Source organism: Panthera tigris, chromosome F2, assembly GCF_018350195.1.
Source record: "Panthera tigris isolate Pti1 chromosome F2, P.tigris_Pti1_mat1.1, whole genome shotgun sequence".
NCBI classification, from domain to species: domain Eukaryota; kingdom Metazoa; phylum Chordata; class Mammalia; order Carnivora; family Felidae; genus Panthera; species Panthera tigris.
In genome coordinates this window covers 47,734,907-47,751,093 of record NC_056676.1, presented here as the reverse complement: position 1 = coordinate 47,751,093, position 16,187 = coordinate 47,734,907, and the positions used below count along the sequence as shown (strand labels likewise).

Here is a 16,187-nt window from a genome sequence, read left to right as displayed (position 1 = left end):
TGTAATTATTTTGTTATTTTTTTAATGACAATCTTTAAAAAAAGTTCTTTGCTATTTCTAGTCTGTTTCTTTATAGCAGAATGGTCAGGATATTTGTTGCATGAAATTTGTTAGGTTGTATGAATTTTTTTTTTTAATGTTTATTTTGAGAGAGAGCATGTGCATGTGAGCCAGGGAGGGGCAGAGAGAGAGAGAGAGAGAGGGAGAGAGAGAATCCCAAGCAGGGATTCGATTCTGCAGGCTCTGCACTGTTAGCGCAGAACTCACATCGATCTCACGAGCTGTGAGATCATGATCTGAGTTGAAGTCAGGAGTCAGTCACTTAACTGACTGAGCCACCTAGGCAGCCCCTTTGCATGAAATTTTAAAGTTTTTTTTTTTTTAACAAATGTGCTAAAATAATTACTGCTCCTTAATTTTGGGAACAAATTCTTGATAGAGATAATGCTTTTAAGACAATGCTTTAAGAGCCTTATTTGATTGTGTAAGATTGTTTTTGGAAAAACCTAGGAAATAATACTTTTATGTGTTGTATTTTTATGCATTTGGAACAACTCTTCTAGTTTTGAAAATGTCATCTTGATGATTTTTCTTTTGTTTGCTAGGTGTGCTTAAGGAATAATCCTCTTTATCATGCTGGAGCAGTTGCATTTTCAATTAGTGCTGGGATTCCTAAAGTTGGTGTCTTAATGGAGTCGGTTTGGAATATGAATGATAGCTGTAGATTTCAACTAAGATCTCCAGAGAGCTTGAAAAGCATGGACAAAGCTAGCAAAACTACTGAAGCTAAGTAAGTACTGTACTGTAATGAATCGTGATTTTACACCAGTTTCTAGTTTGCTATGTATACGAGAGGGGTAGTCAAGGCAGACTTAGAGGTGTGCAGTGACCTAGAAAATTGCTACCGTGGTGAGGTCTTGTGAAGATGCCCAGAAGTTTTGCAAGGAATTGGTAAAATTTACTGTTTGCCACTTGGTTAGTATTTGTATATTATAGTTGTTCTTGATGTTCAGCAGCTAGAATGACCATATATAGCGTTCTCTTTTGATATCTTTGTTTTGTCATTAGTGTGTGTCCTTTGCCATTACTGTGTGGAAGAAGAATATGTTTAGCCTTATCTCTATCAGGCCATCTTTGCCCTGCTCTCTCCCTGTGTAATTATCTTAATTTCTACCTAATGTCTTAACTGCGTCTTGATCCTCGAAAGGATTTTATAAGTTAACATTCTGGAGAGGGAAGTTCTGTAAAGGATTTGCAGACTTTCGGGGTGGAGGGGTATGTGAACAGAGTTACCACTGAATTGTGTGGAGCCCGCATACAGAGGCTGGCTTATTGTTTGGGAGTCAAGTATATAGTTACTTAACACCTGTACTTTTAGAAGCATCTATAAGTATTTGTGTGTGGTGTAATTTGGTTGTTTGGTACATGAACTTCAAACCTTTAATAAAGTTTATAAGTAACTTTTTTTTCTTAATCTTATAAAAATATGTAACCATTATAGAAACATAGATGAGTAATAGCATCACATTCCAGAAACAACATTTTAATATTTTGGTGTCTTTTTTTTTTTTTTTTTTTAATTTAACAGGCATTAAAAAGAAATGGGAATTGTACTATACATTTAGGTTTTTACAATGCTGAAATTTGTTTGCTCAAATGAGTGTAATGATTGTAAATTTACTACCTTTTTTGCTATTTCTCTTAATGTTAAAAATGCAAGTTGTAATTAAGAAAACACAGGGATTACTGTCAGAGAAAGACAAATATCGTATGATTTCACTCATAAGTGGAATTTAAGAAACCCAACAGGTGAACATAGGGAAAGGGAAGGAAAAATAAGATAAAAACATAGGGAGGCAAACCATAAGAGACTTGTAAAGACAGAGAACAAACAGGGTTGCTGGAGGGGAGGTGGGTGGGGGAATGGGCTAAACGAGTGATGGGCATTAAGGAGGGTACCTGTTGGGATGAGCAGTGGGTGTTACACTAATGAATGAATCACTGGGTTCTGTTCCTGAAACCAAGACTATACTGTGTGTTAACTAACTTGAATTTAAAATAAGTTAATTAAAATTAAAAAAATGGATGACTACTAAATAAGTTAAATACTCTTTAATAAAGCAATGCTACTGTAATTTATGCCAAATTAAGGCTTTTTTGCTTTGTTGTCGTGATCTCTCTCTCACTGTCCCTGTCTTGTTATACATAATAGATTTATAGACTTCCTCTGTAATTACATTGATTTTTATCCTAAAAATAAAAGTGACAAAACACATTTTCATTTTTTATGAAATTCTGTAAAGAGTGATTGAAATGTTTTTGATGTGCACAAATATAAATGAGTTTATATTTAACACATAGAATATGCTACTGGAATCGTGTAATTTATAAAGTTTTTCAGTATCTTCCTTGAAATTTGCCATCTATATGAATAAACTTAGTAAAAGAGCTTATTGAAATTTAGTGTTAAGAACATAGTCATTTTCATGTGAAAGACTCTTCTTTGCTAAGTGTTGAGATGCGTTCACTTTAATGGCATGCTAGTGATGAGTCAGTATCAGCCTGTTTCCACCATCACAAGATTTGCAGAGCAGCCATGAGTGTTCACGTGTACTTGTACTAAGCACTTCGCCAAGATGCTGGTGAAAATGATACTGGTTTACTGTGGACTGTTTCTAAACTCAGGTGAAATTCCTGGTGGGGATAATAGACGAGGGGGTTAAGATGATGGCCTTGATAACAATATTTATAACAGATTTCTTAGTAATAGGTGACTTTTCTGACTAAAAATTGACTTCTGCCTTTTAAGGACTAAGATATATATATATATATATGTGTGTGTGTGTGTGTATATATATATATATATATATTTTTTTTAACCATCTGTAGAATATTGTATAGTTGCTGACTGTAGTTATCTTCCTAGGTATAATGAAAGAATTCAGTGACAAAGGATAGTTTATTCTGTAATTTCTCAGTTAGGTTATAACAGGTGATGGTTCTTCATCAGATGGTTCAAGAATAAATTTTTGTAAACCATGCGAGTTGAGTTCCTTCTTTGAACTCTTAAGAAATTAATGATAGATCTAGTTGGTATTTTATTTATTTTCCTTTACCATTTCTCAATTAAATTGCTATGTCCAAGTCAGGGTTTACTGAAGTGTGAAACTTGTTTGCTCAAGAGCTTGTAATAATTGAGTGTAGTTTTTGTTGTTATTCACAGATAAAGCTTATCTGAATCATTGTTCAAAGTTGTTGATAGCTTTATATGGTGTATGGTGTAGTTTTCTTTCCTTTCTTTTAAAAATATTACTAAGAATTTGAAGTATGCACCGTGTACCTTTTTCAGTACCTGGAGTCCTAGAAATAGACCATTTTGTACAAGTTTTAATATTTCATTCCCTTATAAGAATAAACTTGATTCTAAAAAATAAACCACCTGACAAGTTCTAATATTTCATTTTCCTAATATTGAGAATCTTATTTCTAATCTCAGGCCTGAAAGTAAGCAGGAACCAGTGAAAACGGAAATGGGTCCCCCGCCATCTCCGGCCTCCACATGCAGTGACGCGTCCTCAATCGCCAGCAGCGCATCAATGCCATATAGTAAGTTTTATGTGTAGTGTACGTTGGTCAAAGTAAGGTCCCAGGCAGAGAGCTGGGTGCAGTCTGTTTATGATTTGAGGCAACTTCTACCATTTTCAGTATTTTTTTGTATAAATTTTGTTTCTAATAGTTAGATTTTATGTGTATGAGCAGTTTTATTTAAATGAAAAAATAGTATTTACAGTGGTGCCTATTCCTGTTGTTTTTTAGAGTTCTATTGAGTTTATAATTTGTAAAATGCATTGCAGTGATAGTGGGAAATAACTGCCACTAATTAGAATATTTTCCCACCTTTGTGGAGACTGTTTTTATTATAAATTGGTTATGGCTTGGTCCCAACTTGTGCTCAGAATTTGCAGAATTTATAAACCTAGACTCACTACTGCACATTGGATTTAAGGAGTTTTTTGAACGGTCCTCAAAATAAATTTATTTTATAGTGTATTTGCTTTGCCCTTGAGGAAGTTGAAACTTAATAATTACATGATAGTTTTAAAAACAGACCAACAGGTCTTTTTTTTTTTTTTTTTAACCTTCATCAGATAACTCTAATTTTAAGGGTTCAAAATAAGTTTTTTATTTCTAATTTGTGTGTTTGCAGCAGTGTTAATATCATTAGGCATTAACAGACGTGATTTTTGCTACTAAGTCATTTGAAGTGGAAATTGGTCATAAAACGTCAATTCATAAAGTGGTAGTTCACAGAATTGTTACTTAGATATCTCAGTTATGTATCCCTTTACAAATGATCTTTTTTCATATATTTAGATGAAATCTATAAAGTCTCTTTCACATTTTCTTTTTGGTACTTACCATTTTGTTGTTGTCTAAGAACGACGACGGTCCACCCCTGCCCCGAAAGAGGAAGAAAAGGTGAACGAAGAGCAGTGGTCTCTTCGGGAAGTCGTTTTTGTGGAAGATGTTAAGAATGTTCCTGTTGGCAAGGTTTGTTCAAAACGTCTAAGAGTTAGTTACTACCAGAACTAGAACAGTATTGGGTATCCAAGAATTTATGGTTGGTGAGTGTTCATCAGCCCTTTCCTCAGAGCTGCTCCATTCCTCACCTTTAGTGAGCCCTTAGCCTGTTGCAGATAGCTTCTGTTCCCTAAAGATGAATAGATGATTATGAGGCCTCTTCTTGAGTATTTATGGTGATATATTGCCTTTTTTTTTTTAAGTGTTATTTTGGAAGAATTTTAGGTTTGCAGAAAAATTGCAGAGATTATATTACTTTTTGATGCAGTCCATTTTTTGGAACTATCAGAGTTCTGAAGGAGAGAGAGATCCTCTTCCATAACACTTAACAACTTCCCTTGACATTTAGAAATCTTGCTGTCTTCAAGTCACTTCCAGTTTCTTTTCCCTTCTTTCTGGAGAGGGTTTCTTGCTTTCTAAGAAACCCAAGTGGGTAGAGTCCATCAGCTAAAATGCAGTTTCACCTTTCTCTCCACACATACTGAAAAACAAAATGGAACTATATCTGCAAAGTAAAGGTTTTTCTGATTGCTCATTTGTTTCTGAATTGATGGTCCTTCATTTGTACTTTAGGGAAAGAGTAGATATGCTACGCCCTGCAGTTTACAAAGGCCTTTCTCATACATGATTCCATTTGATTCTCAAAATAGAACTGTAGCTTATGGGCAGGTGTTTCTTCTGAGAAGATCACACTGGCTCAAAATCAGAAGCAGTTAGTAGCATAGGTAGGACTCAAGTATTCTGGTTTCAAGTCCTGTGCTCATCTTTCTGTACATTGCTGACTCCCTACCCGTGCTGTTCAAAATGGTAGCCACTAGCTATATATGTGGCTAATTTATTAAAATTGAATAGCATAAAAAGTTAGCTCCTCAGTCACATCAGCTCCATTTCAGGTGCTTCATAGCCACTTATGCTAATATTGGTTACCATATTGGGCAGTGCAGATACGGGACATTATCATCGTCACAAAAGTTCTTTCACACAGCGGGGCTCTAAACTAGTAAAAAGCATAATAAGCTTTTTTGGGGGAGCATTTCATGGGTTATACTTAATTTTTATAGCTGATTGCTAAACATCCCAAAGACTGTAAGCGCTGGCTACGTGGGTCAGTTTTTCTTTAGAAAATAAGTCTCAGATACAAACATCAACAATAAAGCTTTGGTGAGTCTGTTTAGGTCACCCCCCCCCCCCCCCCCCCCCCAGTTCAGGTTAATTTTATAACTTGGTGATCATTAAAGAAATAGAAGAAATTAAATGCCTTCAGTATTAAATTAGTTCAGTGAACATAATTTGCATATTAATTTCATATAAGTTGGTGGTAATATTCAGCATATTTACTTGTACTTCCAGGTGCTAAAAGTGGATGGTGCCTATGTTGCTGTAAAATTTCCAGGAACATCCAATAACACAAACTGTCAGAGCAGCTCTGGATCAGATGCTGACCCTTCTTCTCTCCTGCAGGATTGTAGGTTACTTAGAATTGATGAACTGCAGGTAGGTGTAGAGGGATCACTCAGCAGGTAAATGTTGGCACTGACTACTTGAGTGTGTTATGGTTTCTGAGAGCAAAGTTCCTTTTGTGTCATGCAGGTTGTCAAAACTGGCGGGACACCAAAAGTTCCTGACTGTTTCCAAAGGACTCCTAAAAAGCTTTGTATACCTGAAAAAACAGAAATATTGGCAGTGAATGTGGATTCCAAAGGTAAAGATTTTGTAACATTTTCACCTGGCATACTTTATATCCTATTAATATTTGTGTAGTAAATGGGTGTAGGCTAGGAGCTGCCTGGGTGGCTCAGTTGGTTAAGCGTCTGACTTTTGATTTCAGTGCAGTTCCTGATCTCAGAGCTCATGAGCTAGAGCCCTGCATCGTGCTCTATGCTGACAATGTGGAGCCTGCTTGGGATTGATATTCTCTCTCTCTCTCTCTCTCTCTCTCTCTCTCTCTCTCCCTCCCTCCCTCCCTCCCTCCCTCCCTCCCTCCTCCCCCCTCCCCCAAAATAAATGAATATACTTAAAAAAAAAAAAGTGCATAAAATAAGTGATTTGGGGTGTTTGGAAGTTTTGTTCCTTGTGTATAATGTTATGGAATGAGATAAATCTACATTTCACATGTGACCAGAGATGTTAAAATTTGGCAGGTACTTACTGGAGGTTATTAAATATGCATAAATTTTTTTTTCACATTTATGTGTTTCTGAAGGTGTGCATGCTGTTTTGAAGACTGGGAATTGGGTACGGTATTGTATCTTTGATCTTGCGACAGGAAAAGCAGAACAGGAAAATAATTTCCCTACAAGCAGCATTGCTTTCCTTGGCCAGAATGAGAGGAATGTAGCCATTTTCACTGCTGGACAGGTACTGAGGCTTACTTTTGCTTGTGAAAACTGATGGGACAACATTGGCGTTTTTGTAAAGCCTAAAGTTGGGCTCTAATTTGCTTGTTATTAAACTACTGAAGAATTTAGAATATCAAGTACAATTAATACTGGGTTTCTTATTTGGTTAGCATAATCTAATATGAAAATAAATATACCTGTTGTAAAAATCAAAGATCCATTTTTGATTGGGAGCCAGATTTTATTATTTTCCCTCTATTATAGGAGTCTCCTATTATTCTTCGAGATGGAAATGGTACTATCTACCCCATGGCCAAAGATTGCATGGGAGGAATAAGGGATCCTGATTGGCTTGATCTTCCACCTATTAGTAGTCTTGGAATGGGCGTACATTCTTTAATAAATCTTCCTGCCAATTCAACAATCAAAAAGAAAGCTGCTATTATCATCATGGCTGTGGAGGTAACTTGACTTTTGAAACTACTTGACATTTTAATTCACATGATACTGCTAGAAACTAGGGAAACCAATCAAATAGATTATTTGTTGACCCTTCTCTATAGATGGTAGTAGTTTATTAAGACGAGAGATGAGTGAACCGTAGATGGCAGTGTAAGTGTTTGAGTTAAGGCGTGCACAGTGCTGTAGGAGCACAAAAGGGAGGGATATCAATCAGACTGTGACTATAGAGAAGGCTTCTCATAGGAGGCAATGCCTGAACACAGCTTTGAATAGTCAGGGGTCTCCTAGACACAAGATGAGGGCGGGAAATGTTATCCTTGGTGCCAAGTCTTTGTGAATCTTAATGTTTTGGAAGACCACGTACATTGTTGATATAAACAGAAGGTAGGGCTTATATGGGTCAAGTGAGTGGCAAGTGCAAAGACTGGAGAAAGGCACTGGGGTACCTGTGTGCTAACCTAAGGGGTGTGAGCTTCCCCCTGAAAGCTAGGAGAAGGATTTTAAACTGGCTTTTTAAAAAAGGATTAGCAGTGGGTGGAGAACAGAAGTGTAGAGACCAGATGAAGAAACAAAGTAAGCTTGAACTCTTGGAAATGAAGAAGAGGGAATGGATTTCAGAGTTCTTAAGAAAGTAGATTCTCTAAAGCTTGGTGCCAATCTTCAGCAATAAATGAAAGGAAGGAGTTATAAAGCTTCTTATTTGGGTGTGGTTGGTGGGGAGAGGAAAAATAGGAGGAACAAAATGAATGCTGGAAGAGGATGAGTTTAGTTTTGAACACTTGTAGCTGAGGTGTTTATTCGATGTGGCGGTGGTACCACTGGAACTTATTGGAGCAATTTGAGCAGAGATTGACCTGATTTGACTTAACATTTTCACAGGATTGCTGCTGACCTGCTGAGAATAGTAGGGGACAGTGTGGAAGTAGGGAGGCTTGTGAGGGGGGCTATTGAAACAGTCCGGGTGGGTGGGGGAAGGTGGCTCGGCCCAAGAAGTAGAGCTGTGAGGGAGGAGGGATTCAGTCAATTCTAGGTATATTAGATAGGCTGACGGTAGAGCCAACAGGATTTGCCAATGGCTCAGTATAGGGTGTCAAACAGAGGAAGCAATAAGGCCAAAGATTCTGAAGGAATGAAGTCGGCATTTATAGAGATGGAGACTAGGGATGAAGCAGATTCAGGAGGGAGGAGGGGCAGACAACAGGAATTTGGTTTTAGACATGCAGAGTTTAAAGTGTTTGTCAGATAGGTATCCAAGAGAAGGTGGTGAATAGTTAGATGTGTAATTCTGAAGACCCGGAGCAAGATGGAGAATTAGACATAGGAGCCTACAGTACATCTGTGATATTTAGAGGAATTACATGGAATGAGATTACCAAGGTTGTGGAGAAGAGGTCTAAGGACTGAGCTGTCAGAACAGCATCAGCATGTAAATACAGGGAGATAAAGAGGAACCTGCATAAGAGACCGAGAAGGAGCAGCATCCACGGGGTTGGAGGAAAACTAGAATGAGTGTTGTCTTGGAAGCCAGGTGACAAGCATGTGTCAAGTAGGATGCAGTGATCAACCATGTGTGGTGATGCTGTGGGCCAGGCGAGGCAAGTGCTGACTGGGGATTTGGCTCCATCTGGGTCATTCTGGACAGTAGGGATGAAAGCCTGATTAGAGTGAGCCATGGAGAAAATGGAAAAAGAACTAGAGATCCATATGGACAGCTCTTGTGAGGAGATTTTCTATAAAGGATGGAAAGTAGAGCTTAGTATGAGGGCTTATTTACCCTTTATTAGGTTGGAGGTGAAAGCAGCTTGTTAGAATTGCACCTAAAGTAGTCTGAATCCAGGTACTCCTGAGAGCTTCCTGTGAGCTTTGTGCATAGAGACACAGTGCTTGTATTCTTAGTTTAGTTTTGATTGCAACCTACTAGACTAGAGGTTATAGACTGGTAGGGGTATGATTAAGGAGGTAGCCATGGCCTCGAGTTGGCCTCTAGAAATAACCTTCGTATCATTTTAAAATTCGTAATTGGTTGCCAACATTTAAAAACCACAGGATTTATTTTTAAAATCCAGATTTTTAATTCTTAAAAAATGAGAATATCTGGTAACATTGGGCCACCATAAAGCCATTAGCGTGTCCCCTTTAGAGGCTGTATGTGGTCTCTCCAATTTATTGCAGTTCCTGATACTTAATTGCTTGGAGTCTAAATGTTGCCATTTATTTATGATGCAGTTTATGTTATCTTTTTACCCCCAGCCTCCTCCGCTCATTTGTATTACTTCAGATGCATCTGTAGGCATTTGGTTCTGTGACCCCTGCACTCTGTCAGCATCTCAAGGGTAAAGATAAAATGTGTCATCATCCCATGGGTAGGGGTAAAGTGTGCCATCATTTATCTTTGTACCTCAGCGAGCAGGGCTTGGTGCACAGTAGACCTGTAAGAAATGTTTTACTGAACTCTCTCTGCCTTTTGGCTGTAAGAATAAGTGACAAATACAATATATAGTGATGCAGAGTAAACTCTTTTGCTTCTAACACAGTCATTGTGGTATTGATAACTCTCAGGGTGAGAGCCCGTATAAAGCAGGTTGGAGATAAGGGTTCCCTGTAGCTACTTCCAACCGAATGACTGATTGGCTGCTTGAAAACATTTTATGTCACAGAGTATGCAGCAGAATATCTTGACTTTATTTACTTTCAAAAGTAGTGTGCTTTTTATTCTTGGGAGAGACTTTGACATATTCTCTTAGCATATTAATTACTGCATATATGTCACTGGACTTGGGCAAGTTTAATCTTGTGTGTCCCACCTCATACTTTTGAATTGGAGCTTACCACGTATGGGGTCACCGCAGAGTCTTAGTGCGCAATCAAAATAGCCTATCTCAGGTACTAAAATGTGGCAAATACTGGAAATAGTTTAACTGTATTTTTTGTCTTGCCTCCACCCCTTACCCACCCTTCCATACACTTTGGGGGAGGGATGGGATATTTAAGTACTTTGGGAGAGAAGTGGCAAGTTGTTCAAATGCACCTTTCTTCTTCCCTTTGTATTCCCGAACACTCTTTTCCCAGTTCCTAATTCTAGTTGAAATTTACAAGTTCATCTGTAGTCCTGTAGTCCAAAACTAAAGCTTTATATTTAGTCCAATAAGTGTCCCTTAACTATAGCATTACATTCTGAAAGAAGTACATTTGAACTCCTTGATATGTTCATGCTGTGTCTTAGTCTGTTCAGGTTGCTATAGACTGACTGGCTTATAAACAACAGAAATTTCTCACAGTTCTGGAGGCTCGAAGTCCAAGATCAAGGCGTGGGCAGATTTGGTGTCCGGTGAGGGCCCACTTATTGTTTCATAGACAGCCATGTATTCTCATATGGTGGGAGGGGAAAACACTGGTTTTTTTCAGCCCCCATTAAGGGTATTAATCCCATTCATGAAGACCACACCCTTGTGACTTAATCATTTTGGAAAGGTCCCACCTCCACACACCATCACATTGGGGAATAGGCTTCAACATACGAATTTTGGGGGCCGTAAATATTCAGTCTATAGCATGCTGTTTCTCATGTAATTAATGACATGTTCTATAAATTATTAATGCTACCATGTCTTTGACAATGAAGTTACATTAGTTGTAACCTCTGAGGGATTGCACCTGTCGTGGTTTCTGGGGGAGTTGAAGGTATTGGTTTTTACGTACTGCAGTGTAATACAACGTTTATGAGCAAGAGGGGGTATGCGTAAGCCTGTATAAAATACACAGAATGTATACCCTTTGCTTAATTGGTTAATAGTACTAATAGGGTTCTAATTTGATAATTACATAAGAAATAATATAGACCAGGTGTTGGCAAAATGACCTGCTGGCCAGATCCAGCCACTCCCGTTCATTTGTGTATCGTGTATAGTGGCTTTCCCACCATAGCCGCAGAGTTGAGTTAGTTGCAAAAGCTGAAAATATTTACTGGTCCTTTACAGAAAATTTATACACCCTTCTCTATTCCTGTGAATTGTACATTCTGCTTAAAGGGCACCCTTAATTTTAACTCCTTTGGCAGGCTACCTGAAATTGTCTCTCCTTACTTGCAGAGCTGATTATATTATTATGTTTTTTTACATGTGTGATGTGCTATTCAAATTCATTGAAGTTTTTTTCGTAATTTGTCTGAGCACAGAAACAAACCTTAATGCAGCACATCCTACGCTGTGACTATGAGGCCTGTCGACAATATCTCATGAATCTTGAGCAAGCGGTTGTTCTAGAGCAGAATCTGCAGATGCTACAGACGTTCATCAGCCACAGATGTGATGGAAACCGAAATATTTTGCATGCTTGTGTATCAGTTTGTTTTCCAACGAGCAATAAGGAAACTAAAGAAGAAGAGGGTGAGAATAAGAACTATAACAAGGTCTTTAAAAGGAATCTTAGGCAGTTTTGGGGTGCCTGGGTGACTCGGTTAAGTATCCAACTTCGGCTCGGGTCATGATCTCACAGTTGAAGTCAGGCCCCACCTCTGGCTCTGTGCTGACAGCTCAGAGCCTGGAGCCTGTTTCGGATTCTGTGTCTGCCTCTCTCTCTGCCCCTCTCCTGCTCACACTGTCTCTCTCCTTTTCAAAAATAGATAAACATTAAAAAACTTTTAAAAACAATAAAAGGAATTTTAGGCAATTTCGAAAATATAACACTGAAAAGGAAATTACTATGAAGAATTTGTGTGTACTTTTTCTGTTTTGTAAAATCTAGGAGTTTTGACATTTCTTAGAAGGTGAAGATGCCTGTCTTATTAGGATGAGTATGTAACATAAGCAGATAAATTTTTATCCGTGTGTTTTGTTGTCTTGAGTTCTATTCTTTGATATATACAGACATCATATGCAATGCTTAAAATGAGATTTAATGATTTTATAATAGCAGATGATTTTTATTACCATTAGAATTATTTAACAAATTAAGGCAAGTTGTATTGAAGCCATCTTTATCCCAGTTTTCATAATGTAGAGGGAAAAATAACCTAGTGAGTTATGAGATGTTTTTGGAAAAATAAGGTTTTTTGCCATAAAGGTTTTAGTTGGCTACATGAAGGGGAAATCTGAAAGTCTAAAAGTGCAACTGGGTGATTCATAATGTTTTTCTTGATTTTGAATTCTTCCAGTGACATTCTGTGGCTGCATTTTTGAGTGGTGGTTTACTTCCTTATCATTAAAGGGGGATGAGTAGTATATAAACCAAGACTGAGGTACCGAATGATGGGTCTTTTTCTCCCTTGGTAGTGAAAGCTAGATTTCAGTCTACTTATGAATAATCTTATGTTTGACCTTTGGGGGTTGAAAGTTAAGGCAGAATAAGGAAATAACTCACATATTAAAAATCATAGTTAAATCTGTCTTCAGTGTCTGTTGCTCTAAGGAGGAAAAAATTAAGCTATTCATTATCTCTAGTATGTGAATTAGAGCACTAAAGTACAGAGTAGTTAGCATTTAATGGCCTATACATACTTAATCTCTTAATTATTTTTGAAGTTTAAATTAATCCTAGTTTTTTCTCTTATATTTCAGAAGCAGAGCGTTCTGAAAGAAATACATTTGCAGAAAGGCTTTCTGCTGTTGAGGCCATTGCAAATGCAATATCCGTTGTTTCAAGTAATGGCCCAGGTAATCGGGCTGGATCATCAAGTAGTCGAAGGTAATGTGATTTTTACCAGGAAAGTTTAATTGGCGGAAACAGAACCCAAGTTCAGAAAAATACATCTTTCACCTATCATTTGCATGAATTGACAGGTCCTTTTGCTTTGTTTTTATTCCTCCAAATATCACCCTGGGAAAAAGATCTGATAATATCTAATTAGATTTTAAGTGTAGAACAGTAGGACCTAGGATGCTTCAGAAACTTGAGATAATTTAGACATGTAGTTCAACCTTGATTCTTTGGATGTGTTTTAAGTTTATCACCCTTGTTTCCTAGGAAATTACTTTCTTTAGTTGGAGAACAAGTAATAACAATAATGGAAAGAATTTCAATCTTTTATTTTCAGATTACTTATTTAGATCAATTTCTCAGATGTCTTAATGATCTGGGAAGAAACGAAAGGCTGGTGTGTATTATGAATGTTTGGTATTTAAAATTTTCAGCTCTCTGGGCTGTGGGATGGACAAACCTTAATAACATTAAAAATCACTAGGTGTTTGAATAGATGAAAAATATAAAGAATTCAGGATATAGTTTTTTTTTTTTCTTTCCTTTCCTTTTTTTTTTTTTTTTTCTGAAGGAAAAAGCACATGTATATTAGACACGAGAGCCAGAGTTCTTGGACACTTGACAGATCACTGACGGAAGCACTGCTCTCTGTGCTAATGATATAGGTTGTAAAGTCTACTTAAAGTGAAGAGTCTCTTTGCCTATTTTCTGTTCCATATCCAACTTTCCCTTTAAAAATGATTCTTCTAAAATTGGTACCAAGTTGATAGCTTCCCGGGTTCAAAAATATCCTGAAATGAAATTTATCAAAAACTATTTATGGGTGACCAAATTGTAATTTAAAACAGTACAAAGACCTCATATAGACGATACAAAATGGAAATTATCACCAGCTTATTTGTTTAGGACTACACTAGGCAGACAAAGTGTTTGGTCTAAAATGGAAAGCAACTTAAATTCTTCTTGAAGAAATTAGTGTCTGAATTATTTCAGGTATTTCATTTCCTCAGGGAAAATACAGGTGCAGATCAAGTTGGACTCTGATATGGTCGGTCCAATGCCAGTGCTGCCATCTTTTTTTCATGTAAGGATTATTTTGAAGGCAAAGACTAAAAGGAGCTTCAAGAGTGGGTGATGTGTTGCTCACAGAAATAATTTGCAGAGTAAGCTCCTTTGAGGCATTTGCCGAAGATTTCACTGCAGTGCTCTTAACCAGTTCAAACTCAGGGCTGCCGGTTGAACAGATGAAAGCACAGGAGTCTTATTATCCACGCCGGGCAGTAGGAAGTCCACAGACTCTGCTTCATTGAAGTGAAACCCTCCTCTAGCCTACAATGGATTTTCTAGGCGATGCCCCTTGATGAGTATGCAGGCTGGGATTCATGAGCTGTAAGCTCAAAACTGATGCAATTTCAATATTGAATGGAGTACTGTTAAATGTCTTCAGATGATGATTTGACTCAGAAGTTTTGTTATGTGACTCATAGTTCCTGAGTACAAAGGGCAGATTTAGTGGAAAGCTTGATTGATGCATCTGATTGCAGGTGTATGTACTCTAGAGATTGTTAATCTGGAAGACACATGACCTTCGCTTTTTTGTCACAGTGGTATGTTTGAACATGACTGGATTCTAAGGCTTCTGTAGCATGGATATAACGTGCTTACAAAGAGGAAATTACATCATCCTTGAATTCTTCCATATTGTCAGAAAATACGATGACTCCAGGCAAGCCTATCGAAGAAATGTCAAAACTCTGAATCTTAGCAGCCAAGGTGGTATCTCCTCAGTATTGTCCTCAGCCACTGAGGATACAGGTGAATCTTCATGAATTGTGTACAACATCTTGAAGAATAATTTTCTTTTTTTTGTTTTTTGTTTTTTGTTTTTAAAGAATCTATATGAGGAGCTGGGCATTGTACTTAAAAATGTTCCCAAGACCTAATGAAGAAAAGAGGTTAAGGACAATTTTTTAAAATGACAAAGGAATGACCCCCTCATTTAATATTGAATTGACTACATCACAACAACAGAGTTGGGAGTTTGCAAGTTCAAGATGAGACTATGGTCTCCACTTATCTTCATTTTATTCTTAATCTGCTCTAAGCTAGAGGTTGGAGAATAGCCCACATATGTTTTTTGGCCTGTGCACGGTTAAATTTTTTTTTTTCTTTATAATTTGAATGCCTTCACATGAGCATGTATGCTTCTAGTTTGCCATTACTCCCCATTTCTTATACCTGACTGCCCTTTCCTCAATTGATACAATTGATACTGCCTTCCAGGCCCAGGAGGCATTGAGTTTGTGACCCTGATGTAAGCATTCTTCTTAATAGGCCCCAAACATGTATTTATTTTCAGGTTATATGCAGTGCCTCCCAGCTACTACTGATTTTTTTCTCTGTTTTGAGTAAGACACATTAGGATACCAAGTATATATATTGAGCTTAAAATTGTATAGGAACATCACAATGTGAACAGTCACCCTGGTGTGTGCTGTTAACTGGTAAGGAGACTGCCTTTCTCTGTGGGTGATGTCTTCGGACAGGGAAGTGACCTCGACTGACATAATCCCTATGTCCTGTTCCCCTCCATATTATAAAAACTCAGATATCTAAATTGGGAGAGAGAAGATCTCGATACCATAAAAGAATTACTTGTAGGTATTTTTTGATAGTGAATACTATAATAACTAATACATTATTTAAGACATTAAAATTTACTTTGCAGAATCTTCCAAAGAATGTTTCTGTTCCCAGAGGTATATCGTCATACATAAGCTTTATAAAATAGATGTGTTCTTGAAAGTAGCCTCTAAAGGAAATTTTTGTAAAAGTTTTAGAAAATTTGTCCTTTTGAAATTGAAAGTGTATCAATATGGAAAAACACATTTACCCTCGGATTACATAACAATTATAATTAGAAGATTCAAACATTAATAAAAATCTTTCTAAATTAACTTATTTGTAGACATATATATATATATATATATAATGCTCACCTGGTAAGGTGGTAGGTCTTTCACATCAGAGAAGTGTTGTGTCTGGGATTAAATCTGCATGGGAGAATGAAGTCCCTTATGTGTTGCCTGGCCCTTATAATTGAATTTTTAG

The 16,187-nt window shown here is 37.3% G+C and overlaps 1 protein-coding gene across 6 annotated transcripts in view; it reads left to right on the top strand.

The window, feature by feature from the left end:
- UBR5 (ubiquitin protein ligase E3 component n-recognin 5) overlaps nt 1-16,187 on the top strand; it is a 136,807-nt gene that overhangs the window by 72,434 nt on the left and 48,186 nt on the right. For all 6 annotated transcript variants that reach the window (XM_042972879.1, XM_042972881.1, XM_042972880.1 and 3 more), the window contains exons 14-22: nt 606-790; nt 3,497-3,606; nt 4,439-4,551; nt 5,932-6,075; nt 6,172-6,283; nt 6,785-6,939; nt 7,185-7,382; nt 11,557-11,767; nt 12,938-13,064. In XM_042972879.1, the coding sequence (XP_042828813.1) occupies nt 606-790; nt 3,497-3,606; nt 4,439-4,551; nt 5,932-6,075; nt 6,172-6,283; nt 6,785-6,939; nt 7,185-7,382; nt 11,557-11,767; nt 12,938-13,064 (1,355 nt within the window). The remainder of the gene's footprint in view (nt 1-605; nt 791-3,496; nt 3,607-4,438; nt 4,552-5,931; nt 6,076-6,171; nt 6,284-6,784; nt 6,940-7,184; nt 7,383-11,556; nt 11,768-12,937; nt 13,065-16,187) is intronic.